Raw genomic sequence first — 12,076 nt, forward strand, 5'->3', positions numbered from 1 at the left:
TTGACTAGTACTCTTGCAAAAACATTCCAAAATTATAGTAATAATATTAGCCTGCTCCTCACTAGCTTTAGCAAATAGAATTAGATCATCCGCAAGCACCAAGTGAAACAGCTTAGGAGCTATTCTAGCTATATGAATTGGCCTCCATTGTTTGGCTTCCACGGCTAATTGAATTAGGGGGAATAGTCGCTCAATACAAAGCACAAACAAATAAGAAGAAATTGGGTTTCCTTGCCTAATCCCCTTTTGCAAATCGAATTCATCTAATGACTCCCTATTTCATAAAACTCCAAGTTTTGATGAGGAGATGCACCACCAAACAAAATTAATAAAATTGTTGTGGCATCCAATATCCTCAAGAATATTTCTAACAAACTCCCAATTTAGACAATCTTATGCTTTTAACTATAGGATGCACCTTCTGTCAATAATACAATTAAAAAAAAAATATATACTATCTTTATACTAAAAATAAATAACTGATTTATCAATATCAATTAAAATTAATTGAGTTAACTTTAAATAATAATTATGAATTTAATTTATTTTAAATGTCATTTGAAATATACGTTTATTAATTTTCATAAGAACTACCTATACATATATATTTGTTAAACTTTTTATAGTACAAAAATTTAAATGCATTAAAAATTATAATAATAAAAATTGAAAGCATTCTTGTAATTTACGAGTAGCGATTTTGAAACATGTTCTTTATAAGTTGATGTTTAACTTTTAATTTATAGGCATAAACCACGATGGTACCGAGAAAAAGTCACAAATCACGGTTCAAACAAAAACTCTCTCCTGTAATTTATTTAATCTAACTTCTAACGTCAAGAATTTTGCAAAGATAAAGTAAAGATGGTATTCACTAACTAAAAAGCAACAGCTAATTTATCCGATTTATAATTGGTCCAGATTTACCAACGATAGTTATTTTTTATTAATTAAAAAATTATATTAAAATAAGACACAATTTCATAACAATTATGAATTATTTTTAAAGATTTTCTGCATGGAAAAATAAAAGATTTTGATCGAAGGAAAATCAAATTGCATCTCAAATTTTGAAATAAGTTAGTTTTAATTATGTTTTGTCTTTGCTTTGAATATTTGTGTTTCGTACTCATTTTTCAAAAATCTTATTCATAAGATATGTTAGCTTATTTAAGTAATTTATGTTGGAATGATTCGGTGTTCTAGAAGATAAGTGGGGTGTACAAAAATAAAAAAGAAGGGAATATTTTAGTGGAGATAATAGAAATAAAAAATAATAGACCGTTCCGTTGCGTCCCCTTTTCCAATGCTCATCCTTATGTGTCGCTTTCAACACCCCTTCCTTCTAGAATGCCATTTGCCTTCTCACTCATAATTCATAACTTACCCTAAACCATGTGCACCCCATTTTCCCCATTCTATAAAATCCCAAACCCTCATATCATAGCATATCATCATTCTCCAAACCCTTTTCCTCCAACATCGCAAAGATCCTTTCTTTCTGCAAAGGTAATCGATTTCTCTACTCTCACCATGGAGTTAATTTCAGGTCTACCAGAGGACGTGGCCCGGGACTGTCTGATACGGGTGTCGTATCAAGAGTTCCCCACGGTGGCGTCGGTCTGCAGACTCTGGAAATCCCAGATTCACGCGCCGGAGTTCCACCGTCAACGCCGCACCACAGGCCACGCCCAGAACGTCATGCTCATGGTTCAAGCAAAGGTCGAACCGGGAACCGCTTCGACCAAGCGCGTGACCAACCCGGTTTACAGACTCAGCGTGTTCGAACCCCAAACGGGTAATTGGGCCGAACTGCCAGGCCCACCCGAGTTCAATTCGGGGTTACCCATGTTCTGTCAGGTAGTGGGCGTCGGGTACGATCTGGTTGTGTTGGGCGGGTTGGACCCTAATTCATGGAAAGCATCCAATTCGGTTTTTGTTTATAACTTCTTGTCGGCCAAGTGGCGCCGCGCCGCCTGCATGCCCGGCGGACCCCGCACCTTCTTCGCGTGCGCCGCCTCCGACTCCCACGCCACGGTTTTCGTCGCCGGCGGACACGACAACGAGAAGAACGCGCTGCGCTCCGCGCTTGCTTATGACGTCTCGTCGGACTGCTGGATTCCGCTGCCGGACATGGCGGCGGAGCGCGACGAGTGCCGCGGCGTCTTCCGCCGCGGCCGGTTCTTCGTCGTCGGGGGTTACCCGACGGACGCGCAGGGAAGGTTCGAGAAGAGCGCGGAGGCGTTCGATCCCGCCACGTGGCGCTGGGGAGAAGTGAAGGATGGCTTCTTGGATTGCGCCACGTGTCCGAGGACGTTCGTGGACGGTGGCGATGGCGATGGCGAGGGGGCGTACCTGTGCGTCGGGGGTGAGTTGATGGCCATGCGGAGGGACACGTGGCAGAGGATTGCGGCGGTGCCCGGGGATGTGTGCAACGTGGCGTACATTGGAGCGTTGGATGGGACACTGGTGGTGATCGGATCCAGCGGCTACGGGGAAGTCCACGTGGCTTATGCTTTCGATGCGAAGAGTTGTAACTGGAGAAAACTGGAGACACCGGAGGCCTTCAGAGGACATGTCCAAACTGGTTGCGTTTTGGAGATTTAGGAAAATTTGCATTTTCATTTTTCTACATAAATATTATACAATTATAGGTATATATACTCTATATAGAGTATAGTTTTCCATCTTGAAAACTTAATCTTTTTTCTTAAAGAATTGAAATAGCGCGAGTGAAAAAAAAAAAATCTATCTCCTCCTGAACTTCTGTATAAAGATGATTTTTGGTTGATAATGTAGATTATTAAACTCTAAAAATCAGGGTGTCTTTGAAACTCATTTGCACTAAATTTCCACTTTTCAATACTCCTATAGTAAAAAGAATGAGAGTGGTCCACTTTCCAATGCTCCTATTGGAAAAAGAATGAGAGATTCGAGATTCGTTTAAAGACTTGAACTCCACGAATGTGACACACAATTTTAATTCTGTTTTCCTAGATGTCTATTAATGTGCTGTCATTTATTTAATTTAATATTTTTTTATGGACATGGACTAATGTCTCAAAATTAACATAAATCAAAGATTAATTTAGGACTAATATGCACTTATGTGGCACGGTATCTGCTGGTCTAATTTAATGTGAGAAAGCATAAGCAGGATTAACGGAGAAGCCAAATGTCAAATAATGAAAATTTGATTATATGAAATATGTTCTGAAAAGAGATCCTGAAATGTAACCATCTATCTACTTGTAGTTCAAAATCAATCATAAATGTAAGTTGGTTAAATATATATTAAAAATAAAATTATGTTACATGTTAAGATTGTTTTGAATAAAAATTTTATGAATGATTTGGGTATATGAAGTGAGAAATGTGGCAGTGTAATTGTGTGTCAGTTTGAGGAAGTGGAATTTAACTTTTGTTTGTATGGGCCAAGCCTTGAGTGCTAAGCAATGGTCCTCTTTGAATGATTATATTTTTGGGTCCCCACAACACAATTTTCTTTTCAATTCAAGTTTTCATCTGGAAAGGAGACACGTGTTTCGATTTCATTTGTCTGATCCTTTCCAAACTAAAGTAACTTAAATTTCGGACACCACCTAGTCTAGTAACTATAATCTAATTGTGCTTCACATTATTCTATTTATTTAAACCGCGTAAAATGTACTATTCTTTTTTGAAAATCAATATCCTCGTCAACTTTTAAAAACAGATATCCATTTTAATAATAATATATTAAATCTCTATTTTAAATCTATATCTATATATAAAATTGATTCTTTATTTTGATTTACACATTATTTATGATATGTTTAACTTTTCAAAAATATTACATAGTACCATAGAAGACAAAAAAAAGCCTGTTTACAAAAAGGTTTTATTTTTGAAATTGTTGATAATCATATACTATTTCATTAGCACACATATATATATATATATTATAGAAAAAGTTATCATCGAAACATAGACTGTCTTTTTTTTTCACTAATTATAATTATCTTTATATAAATGAAAATGACTTGATTTTATAATTAGTTTTAGATGAATTACTAAATTTAGTGATAAATCTATAAATTTTATGTTATGGTACAACAATTATATTTATAACTTATGGGACAATAATTATATTCCAATAACTATACTTTAAATTATGGGATAATTTATAACTCTACGTGTATATCATACTGAAAAATAGTTTTAGATTTTATTATATATTTATTTGATTTTATTATAATTACCAATGATTAAATTTTTAATTTTTAATCAATTATTATATTTATCTTTTAAAGTGCACCTCTCTCATTTAAAAGGAGTGAAATCCGAAAAAAAAAGTTATTAAATGAAATAAATTAGATATTTCCAATTTCAAAAAAATTATTCATATTATTGGTATCTTATTTTGCAAAAAAAAAAAATTATCAAGATATTTAATACATAATTTTTTCACCTTGTACAATTTATTAATGAAATTTTGTTAGTTGTCATTTGCTTGTGTATAATGATGACAATAAAGTTAGAATTTTAAATTTTGTACATTTTACGTAAACTTTCTATCATGTGATGTCCTAGTAGTCAATGTAATGAAATTTCTCTTAATTCATTTTATTCATGCATTTCCCCCCTTAAATTTCTTAAATCTAATCGATTCTTTTCCTTTGCAACAAAAGAGATAGATGATCATTTTTTTTTTAATCTTTGGGAATCAAATTTGGTACTAATGGATCTTTAACAACTCATGCAACTTGTTCAATCAATTATGCTAGATTCCTTTAGTAGATAGATAGACAAATGATTATTTATGGTCAATATAAAAAAAATGTAATATTCAAAATTAAATACAACTAAATTAAAAATATGTCTAGTATTTACGATTAGAAATTAAATGTCATTGATATAACTACTATTATAATATTAAATTAAAATTATATTAATCATCATAATCTTAAGTTTTTTAAGTTGATGAATTAGTGTAATGGTTAAACATTCTTCACTCATCCATTGTGAGAAAGATGATTTATTTAGTGAAAAATCTCATGTTGAATTTCAATCATATACAACAATTCTTTAGACCAATAACATTTTCACTTATTGTAAACAACATTAGTTTCTAGTCCATTGATGGAGAATACTTGTAACAAACAGGATAAAAAATATTAACTTGTTTTAATTAAAAAAAGTAAAAAAAAAAGTTTTATTTTTTTCCTAGCAAACATATTCGAATAAGTTCTGGACTTTTTATTCAATTTTGAACAAATTATATATATATATTTTTTTAAAGACTAATTTCAAGAGTTGAGCGAATTAATTAGCTTAGTGACTCCTTTCCTCTAAGACCAGCCAATTGTATCCGGTTCTAGAAGAAATTATCAAGTAGTTTGAGATTATGACACGTCCATACTTTTAGTCAATATCATGTGAAATATATTTTAGAAAAAAACATTAATAACATTCAACTATATGTCATTTGAGGAGAAGTAGATTAACGAGGACCACAATGATCGTGAACTTGAAGATAATTGCTCGAGTTCTAGACACTCTTTAATGACTAAAATGGAAACATAAAATGGGCCTTTTAGGCGCACGCTCCTTGCATTCATAACCCAAACAAGTACATAACCCCCTCAATACAAATTCCAACATATAAAATAGAGTTAATCACCTATACAACGTAAATTTTTTTTACACTGACAACTAATTATATAATTTAATTGTGTTATTTTATTATTAATTTTATACTAACAGTGTATAAGTGATTAACTCAAAAACATATTCATAACCTCAGACTAATTAATTCTTTTGACTCAATTGTAGCCACTCATAGCTATTGTTATACAACTCACTCAGATTTTTAAATACATCGTGGAAAATGCATTCGTTATATCTAGCTACTGTGACAAGTATTTAATTTTCATGAATAAAAATCCACTCACGCTTGTTAGGAAGGTCACAGGTAGGGGAGGATTATTTAATGATAAAAGAGGTAATGACTATTATCTTCTAGTAGCCTAAAAATTAATGAAACAAATTAAAAACTCTAACTAATTGCTTTAGGGGGGTATAAAATTATTTTTGTTTCTCACAGCAAATTTTTCTCTATAAACATAACAAAAAAAAATCAAACCAAACAACATATTTAAAAAATCTAACTATCTACTAACTTTTTTTTTTGTCCATGCTAAAGTAAGATCCGTTGATCCTTTATATGGAGTCTACCTTTTGTACTTTTGGGAGGATGTAAAATTGAGTTTCTTTATTGAATAAGATATATTATCCGTGTTTTTATATCAGCGTTAAAACGTGATTTTTCACGTTTAACTAAAAAGAAAAAATAATGACTTCTCTATAAATTGATAATTGAATGTGGAGAGATGAAGAACTTACATTTAAAAATTGAAACCAAACACGCACTATTTTATAGTTAGTAGTTTGTTTTGCAATAGAAATCATTTTCAAAGTCAACTAATTTTGGTTTGTAGAAAGGCACAACACATCATTTCCTCTTAAATGATCTTACTTCATTAACAGGGCACAAGAATTACATTTTGAATATAAAGAAATTGACAGAATCATGTGATAATCCAATAAAAGAATGAGAATATTTCAAGTGCAAAGCAATTATTTGCTCCTCATGCACATGACAAGAACCTCTACAAATTTCTCATACATGTGCTGCTTCAAGAACATCCTCTGCACCTTTTTTCTTCCTTCATTCCCCATTTGCTCTCTTGCCAATCGGTTTTCAAGTAAATACCGGAGATTCTGTGCAAGGACATGATTCCCTGTGCGTCCAATTGGATGAAGAAGACCTGTCACATTATGATCAACAATCTCTTGCGTTCCTCCGGCATCTGTTCCAAACACCTACTCCATATTTTTAAATGAAAAAAAAAAAAACTGTCATTATTCACTTGTACCATTCAAGAAACTTTTCACATAGGTAGAGTCGTAGAGAGATAAAACCTAGAGATTATCAAGTATCAACTACCCTCACCGAATTATAGAAATAAGCAGGATATAGTGTTGTACTCTCAATATGTAATTAATAGTAATTTGGGCTATGATACGTTAGAAACCTCAATAGATTGAAGGTTACTTGTTTGAGAACAGTCTAGGGACAACTAATTTTACATTTCTAAACTCAAATTAAGTAACAATATTTAAAAGGCTTAATGATTATGTACTGACATCGAAAACTATGAACTAATTAGAAATTATTGTTATTAAGATTTTTTTGAAGTTATTTACTATAAACGTTAACAAACTTATCCTATACGTATATAACCTATTTTCTCAAATTGCAAATGACAAAAGTAGCATCATGCTTGAAAATGTTTCTATAGTCATACCGGAAGACCAAATGCCATTGCTTCTATAGTCACACGTCCAAATGTTTCTCCCAGTCCCTGTTCACCATTTTGCAAAAGAAACAAAAGTCATTACAGTATTTTCATTCAAGCAATTTAATAACAATAAATGCTAGCAGAGTAAAGAATGCAGCAAATGTAAAACATATACTATACAATCACAACAACAATAATAACATTGCCTTACACTAGTAGCGACTAAGGTGATAGACTCGATCTGAGTTCTGCACTCACATCACAAGTCAATTATATTCTATGACATGATAAATAATTTAAACATGGTTTACCTGAGAGTTTGTGACATAAACATCTGCAGCAGAGTAAAGTGAGGCTACACGTGTTGTGGCTGAGGTCCACAAAACCGACTTTGACAATTTGGAATGCTTTGCTAAGAAACTTAGAAGACCTTTGACATAATCGACCTTGTTACTCTTAGATCCCACGGAGCCAATGAGAATTTTGAGAGATTGTGCCATTGAACCATTGTTGTGGGACAACACTTCCCTTCTGTGAGCATAAAATTATACATCAATAATGAATAAATTTATAACACTAAACTGCCATATAGTTTTTAGATTCATGTAACCTGTTTATAAAATTTCTTGAGGTATTGTTCAAGTCTACACTGCTATCATCTGATGAGTTTTGCATTTTCATATCGTCGTGCAATGGTCCATGTTCTACTATTGAACTTGCTGATTCAAGAAGCAATAGCTGACCCTTTCCACGGTTGATGCTACTCAGAGTCATAACAAGCATATCAGTATCAGTTAACCCCATTTCTCTTCGGACCGAATTTCGCAACAACTCTCTCTTCTCATCCATTTTTGTAGCACTGAAGGATGGAGTGTTAAGAGTAGAGGGAATGCCGGCTACAAAAGCTAGTTCATCATTAACAGACAAAGGAACAAGTGTAGGCTTTGATCTCAGTTTTATGCCTTCTTCTTCACACCATTTTTGCCATTGCTTAGATTGTAATTCAGAAAGAAAAAACAATATCTTCACTCTGTGCAACACATTCTTTGCACGATCAAAGTACTCTCGACGGTTTTCCATAATCCACCAAGCAACTTTACTTGCACCAGCAGGAAAATGTTCAATGTATTGTTCTGGAAATATACAAGAAAGGTGTTCTAGTAAGAAGGGTACAAGTATGAAGTTCCAAACTCATGGTTTTCCATATTGTTTATGATATGTATCGAAGTTCTCATCTTGATAATGGTACAAAATCTGAAAATAAGCATACAATTACTTGACCACTTTTTCTATCAATTGTCAGGAGAATGATTAAAAGGATAAAGCTCATGTTTATATGAAAGTGGCTAGGCATGGGGAGGAGAATCCTATTTCAGTGTCATTCAGTAAGATGTTGAGAATAAATACATTGCATAACATAATTGGTGAAAAGTAAAAGTCCTATGCCAATAAATTAAGAATTAGTATGAGGATGCGAAATTAAGCCTATGATATTTTGGTATTGTTTATATAGAAAAGTAAGGCATGGAAAAGTAAGGTCTTCAAAAATGTATTGTTCAAGTTTTTAATCTTTCTTTTAAAGTCATAATTTGAAGTAGCAACACAACTACCAAGCATTGTCCTGTTGTGCAAAAGCTAGAAACTGATGTTCATTCAGCATCAATGTAAGCTTTGCACTTGAGTTGAAAAATTATTTACCCCCAAATACACGACACATCCACATTCCAACACTGAAAACTACAGCACTGCATAAGGAAAACTAAACCAATTTGATCATAGTATCATACCAATCCATGATGCACAGACAGCTGATCCAGCAATGACAAAATCTGCCTTGGTTGCAGTTTTGAAGCTGAGGTATGCTTTGTCATCAAGCACCTTGATTTGTCTCCTACCAAGTTCTTGCATCAAACCACCCTTCCTGCTAAGCACCACAGCTGAAACAGAAGCCCCACAACTCAAGAGTTCAGTTCCCAACTCCATCATTGAAAGTGGTGCCCCAGTCATTGAAAGCTCATGAAATATCAACACAAACCTTCTTGACCAAACAAGCCTTGCAAACTCCCCTTTCCTTTCCCACGTTTCATAACGCCTCTTAGGACTCCATTGCAGAATTCTATCCTCTATTGAACCAAATGGACCAACAAGGAATCCATAGGTAGAATTCCTTTGAGGAATTTCTGGCCCTTGCTCCTCTATACCAGCACTCTCAACTCTATGTTTTCGCCTCCTCTTACCTCTCAAAGCACGCATTGATCTTCTCCTTTTCTTTGAGCTAGCCTTGAGTTGAGATAGAACACCATATTCTTTCTTGGCCAAAGCCACATTCATTGTTTTGTTCCCATCTCTTCCAATACTAACAGATAAGGAAATGTTTTTGACAAACAAATCATGATGCCGATTCTGTTCAATATATGAGTTTGTTCTATCACTTTGCCTGCTTTCAAAGCCTGAAAATTCCTCATCATTATCATCATGTGCCCACCTAGATTGAACACAAAATCCAAGATAAGCCCAAAGGGTAATCAGAAACAGCCACAGAAGTAATCGGTTGCTCCCAAAACACTGTGCACCACCCTTGGTTTCTCTTCTTGGTGTTAAACCAGAATGTGGTCGCTGAAAAGAAGGAGAATAATGTTGTGGAGTTGATCTTCCAGATAACGTGGATTTCAAACTGATAGATAATCTGGATGAAGAGTTCTTAGTTGAATTTGCATGAACTTCTCCTCTATTGTTGCAATCCTCCATTAGTATAGTATCCTTATTCATTTCCTTTTTGGAATCATTGGTTTCAGCAATGTTGGTTCTCTCTCACACTCACCTACCATATATAGGAAGTTTAAGTTTTATCAAGAAAGAAACACCGAAAGAAAAGGTGTGTTATAGTTCTTGATGCATTTTTCATAGCAAAGAGAGAGTTTGACAAAAATGTTTTTCAAGAAGAAACTAAGAGCATGAGTTACATGTATTGGTACTCCAAGGATGTGTGCTTTGAGGGTCAACGATCATTCTTGAATTGTTCCTTGGCCTGCAATGTAATGTACTTCAATAACAAAAAGTGGAAGAGAAGAGACAGAGGGGTATGAGTTTGACACAAAAGGATGCACGTGCCTCGCACATGTGTTAGGTTGGTCAACCAAAAACAAACTCAATTTTCTTTTGGACCAAAGCATAAATAATCGGTCCAGAAAATGATGTTATATTTATATATAACATATTATTTTTATATCTTATTATTATTTTTATACAAATATTTTAGAAATGCAGATTCAAATTAAAAAAGTACTTTTTATTAGCTCATTTTGAGGTTTAAAAAGCATTTTTCTTAAATCATTGAATTAATTATTACAGAATTCGCTGGTCGCAACTACTTTCATGTGCAAGCTCGGATCGGATGTCACGTCAGAGTTTTGGTAAATGATTACGAAAGGTTCTCTCAATTTTTTCTATTATAATAAGTAATTTAATCACTTTTTGGTTGATCATTTTCATTAAGTAAATGATGATATTAAAAAACAATAACTACATATTCATGTTTTTATTTTTTAAAATAATTATTATTTTGACACTTTCAATTATTTCTTGAAAAATATATTTAAAAGTTAAAACATGCATTTCCGCTTATTGGCCAACAAGCCAGAAATTTGTTTCATGCATCTTCTGTTATTAAAAGTATAAATGAGGTTATTTATTTCCATATTTGTTAGAAAATTATGAAAATATATTCACAGATATTTTTTTTTTATTTCTATAAAAGTTAACAGTAAAGTAATATTTTTTATTAGAATATTAATAAAAATTATTTTTACTTATTAATATTTAGATCATTTTAAATTTTAAAAATATTAAAATATAACCAAGTATTTTCTTAAAAAAATAAAAATTGACATTTCAATTTAATTATAATATTCTTGAAAACGTAATTTTAAGAAATGCAAAATGATATTATGTAACAAACATCCCCAAAGGCAATAAAGTGAAATAGTTAATGATTCACGCTGCATGTTTTGTGCCATAGTTGATAAACTTTCTTTTGTGTCCGAGACATGTTAAATTATTTGCTTCCACATTTTACTAGGATGTTCAGGGATTAAATTTTTGTAAAACTCAAACAAAGCCGAGCTAATCCATTTTATAAGTAGATCGATTAACCCATTTTTTTTATAAAATAAATCGACTTAATTGTTTTTTAAAATATAGATCAAATTTTTTGAAATGGATTAATTCAATCAGTTATCCCAATTTGCAAAGTGCAGCTTTGCACTCCCCTGCCTTTTACCATCATATTTCCTTCTAGAGAATGCTTTTACCCCTAAATTCTTGTCATTATTGTAAAGGAAATTAGTGCCTTTATATTAATTTAGCAGAACTAGAATTTCATTCGACACTCGAAACATATCTAACACGAAAATAATACTGCATATTCATGTTTCTTTCACTAATATAGCAATGCTCCGCCACTGGTTTGCTAGAGATTAGACCAACACTAAGTTGGTGTAAAAAAAGATACTTCTTTACTTATTTTGAGAAGAAAAAAAATAATTGTACGACAAAAATATTCTTTATTTTTCACGTTTTATTAAAAAAAAGTCTTCAAAGTCAATTCACATGAACCCACCTCTGGTGGCAATATTAATAAATTCCCTCTGATTACGCAAGAGAAGTTTTGATAGTATGATAGCAAACCATAGTCTTTCAATCACAATAGTTGTATTAAATTGGAAACAAAACGG

At 32.8% G+C, this 12,076-nt stretch overlaps 2 protein-coding genes across 2 annotated transcripts; one reads left to right on the forward strand and one right to left on the reverse strand.

The window, feature by feature from the left end:
- Positions 1-1,400: 1,400 nt before the first annotated feature.
- Positions 1,401-2,706, forward strand: LOC109808365 (F-box/kelch-repeat protein At1g80440). The gene has a single exon (XM_020371348.3). The coding sequence runs from the start codon at positions 1,534-1,536 to the stop codon at positions 2,605-2,607; it is 1,074 nt and encodes a 357-aa protein (XP_020226937.2). The 5' UTR covers positions 1,401-1,533; the 3' UTR covers positions 2,608-2,706.
- Positions 2,707-6,496: 3,790 nt separating this feature from the next.
- On the reverse strand, positions 6,497-10,498 carry LOC109809865 (uncharacterized). The gene is made up of 5 exons (XM_020373279.3): positions 9,131-10,498; positions 7,954-8,476; positions 7,655-7,874; positions 7,350-7,406; positions 6,497-6,864 (listed from the first exon to the last, which is right to left on the reverse strand). Exons 1-5 carry the CDS (start codon positions 10,110-10,112, stop codon positions 6,619-6,621), a joined length of 2,028 nt encoding a protein of 675 aa, XP_020228868.1. The 5' UTR covers positions 10,113-10,498; the 3' UTR covers positions 6,497-6,618.
- Positions 10,499-12,076: the final 1,578 nt, after the last annotated feature.

Source organism: Cajanus cajan, chromosome 5 (genome assembly GCF_000230855.2).
Source record: "Cajanus cajan strain Asha chromosome 5, NIPB_CcT2T_4, whole genome shotgun sequence".
Taxonomy (NCBI): domain Eukaryota; kingdom Viridiplantae; phylum Streptophyta; class Magnoliopsida; order Fabales; family Fabaceae; genus Cajanus; species Cajanus cajan.

Bases quoted from the DNA above. Each gene is read 5' to 3' on its own strand.
- LOC109809865 (XM_020373279.3), bottom strand. From the start codon at position 10,112: ATGAATAAGGATACTATACTAATGGAGGATTGCAACAATAGAGGAGAA. The intron at 8,477-9,130 runs GTATGATACTAT...GTATATTTCCAG, and splicing joins TGTCTGTGCATCATGGATTG to AACAATACATTGAACATTTT. The intron at 7,407-7,654 runs GTAAACCATGTT...AATGGTGAACAG, and splicing joins TTTATGTCACAAACTCTCAG to GGACTGGGAGAAACATTTGG.
- LOC109808365 (XM_020371348.3), top strand. From the start codon at position 1,534: ATGGAGTTAATTTCAGGTCTACCAGAGGACGTGGCCCGGGACTGTCTG.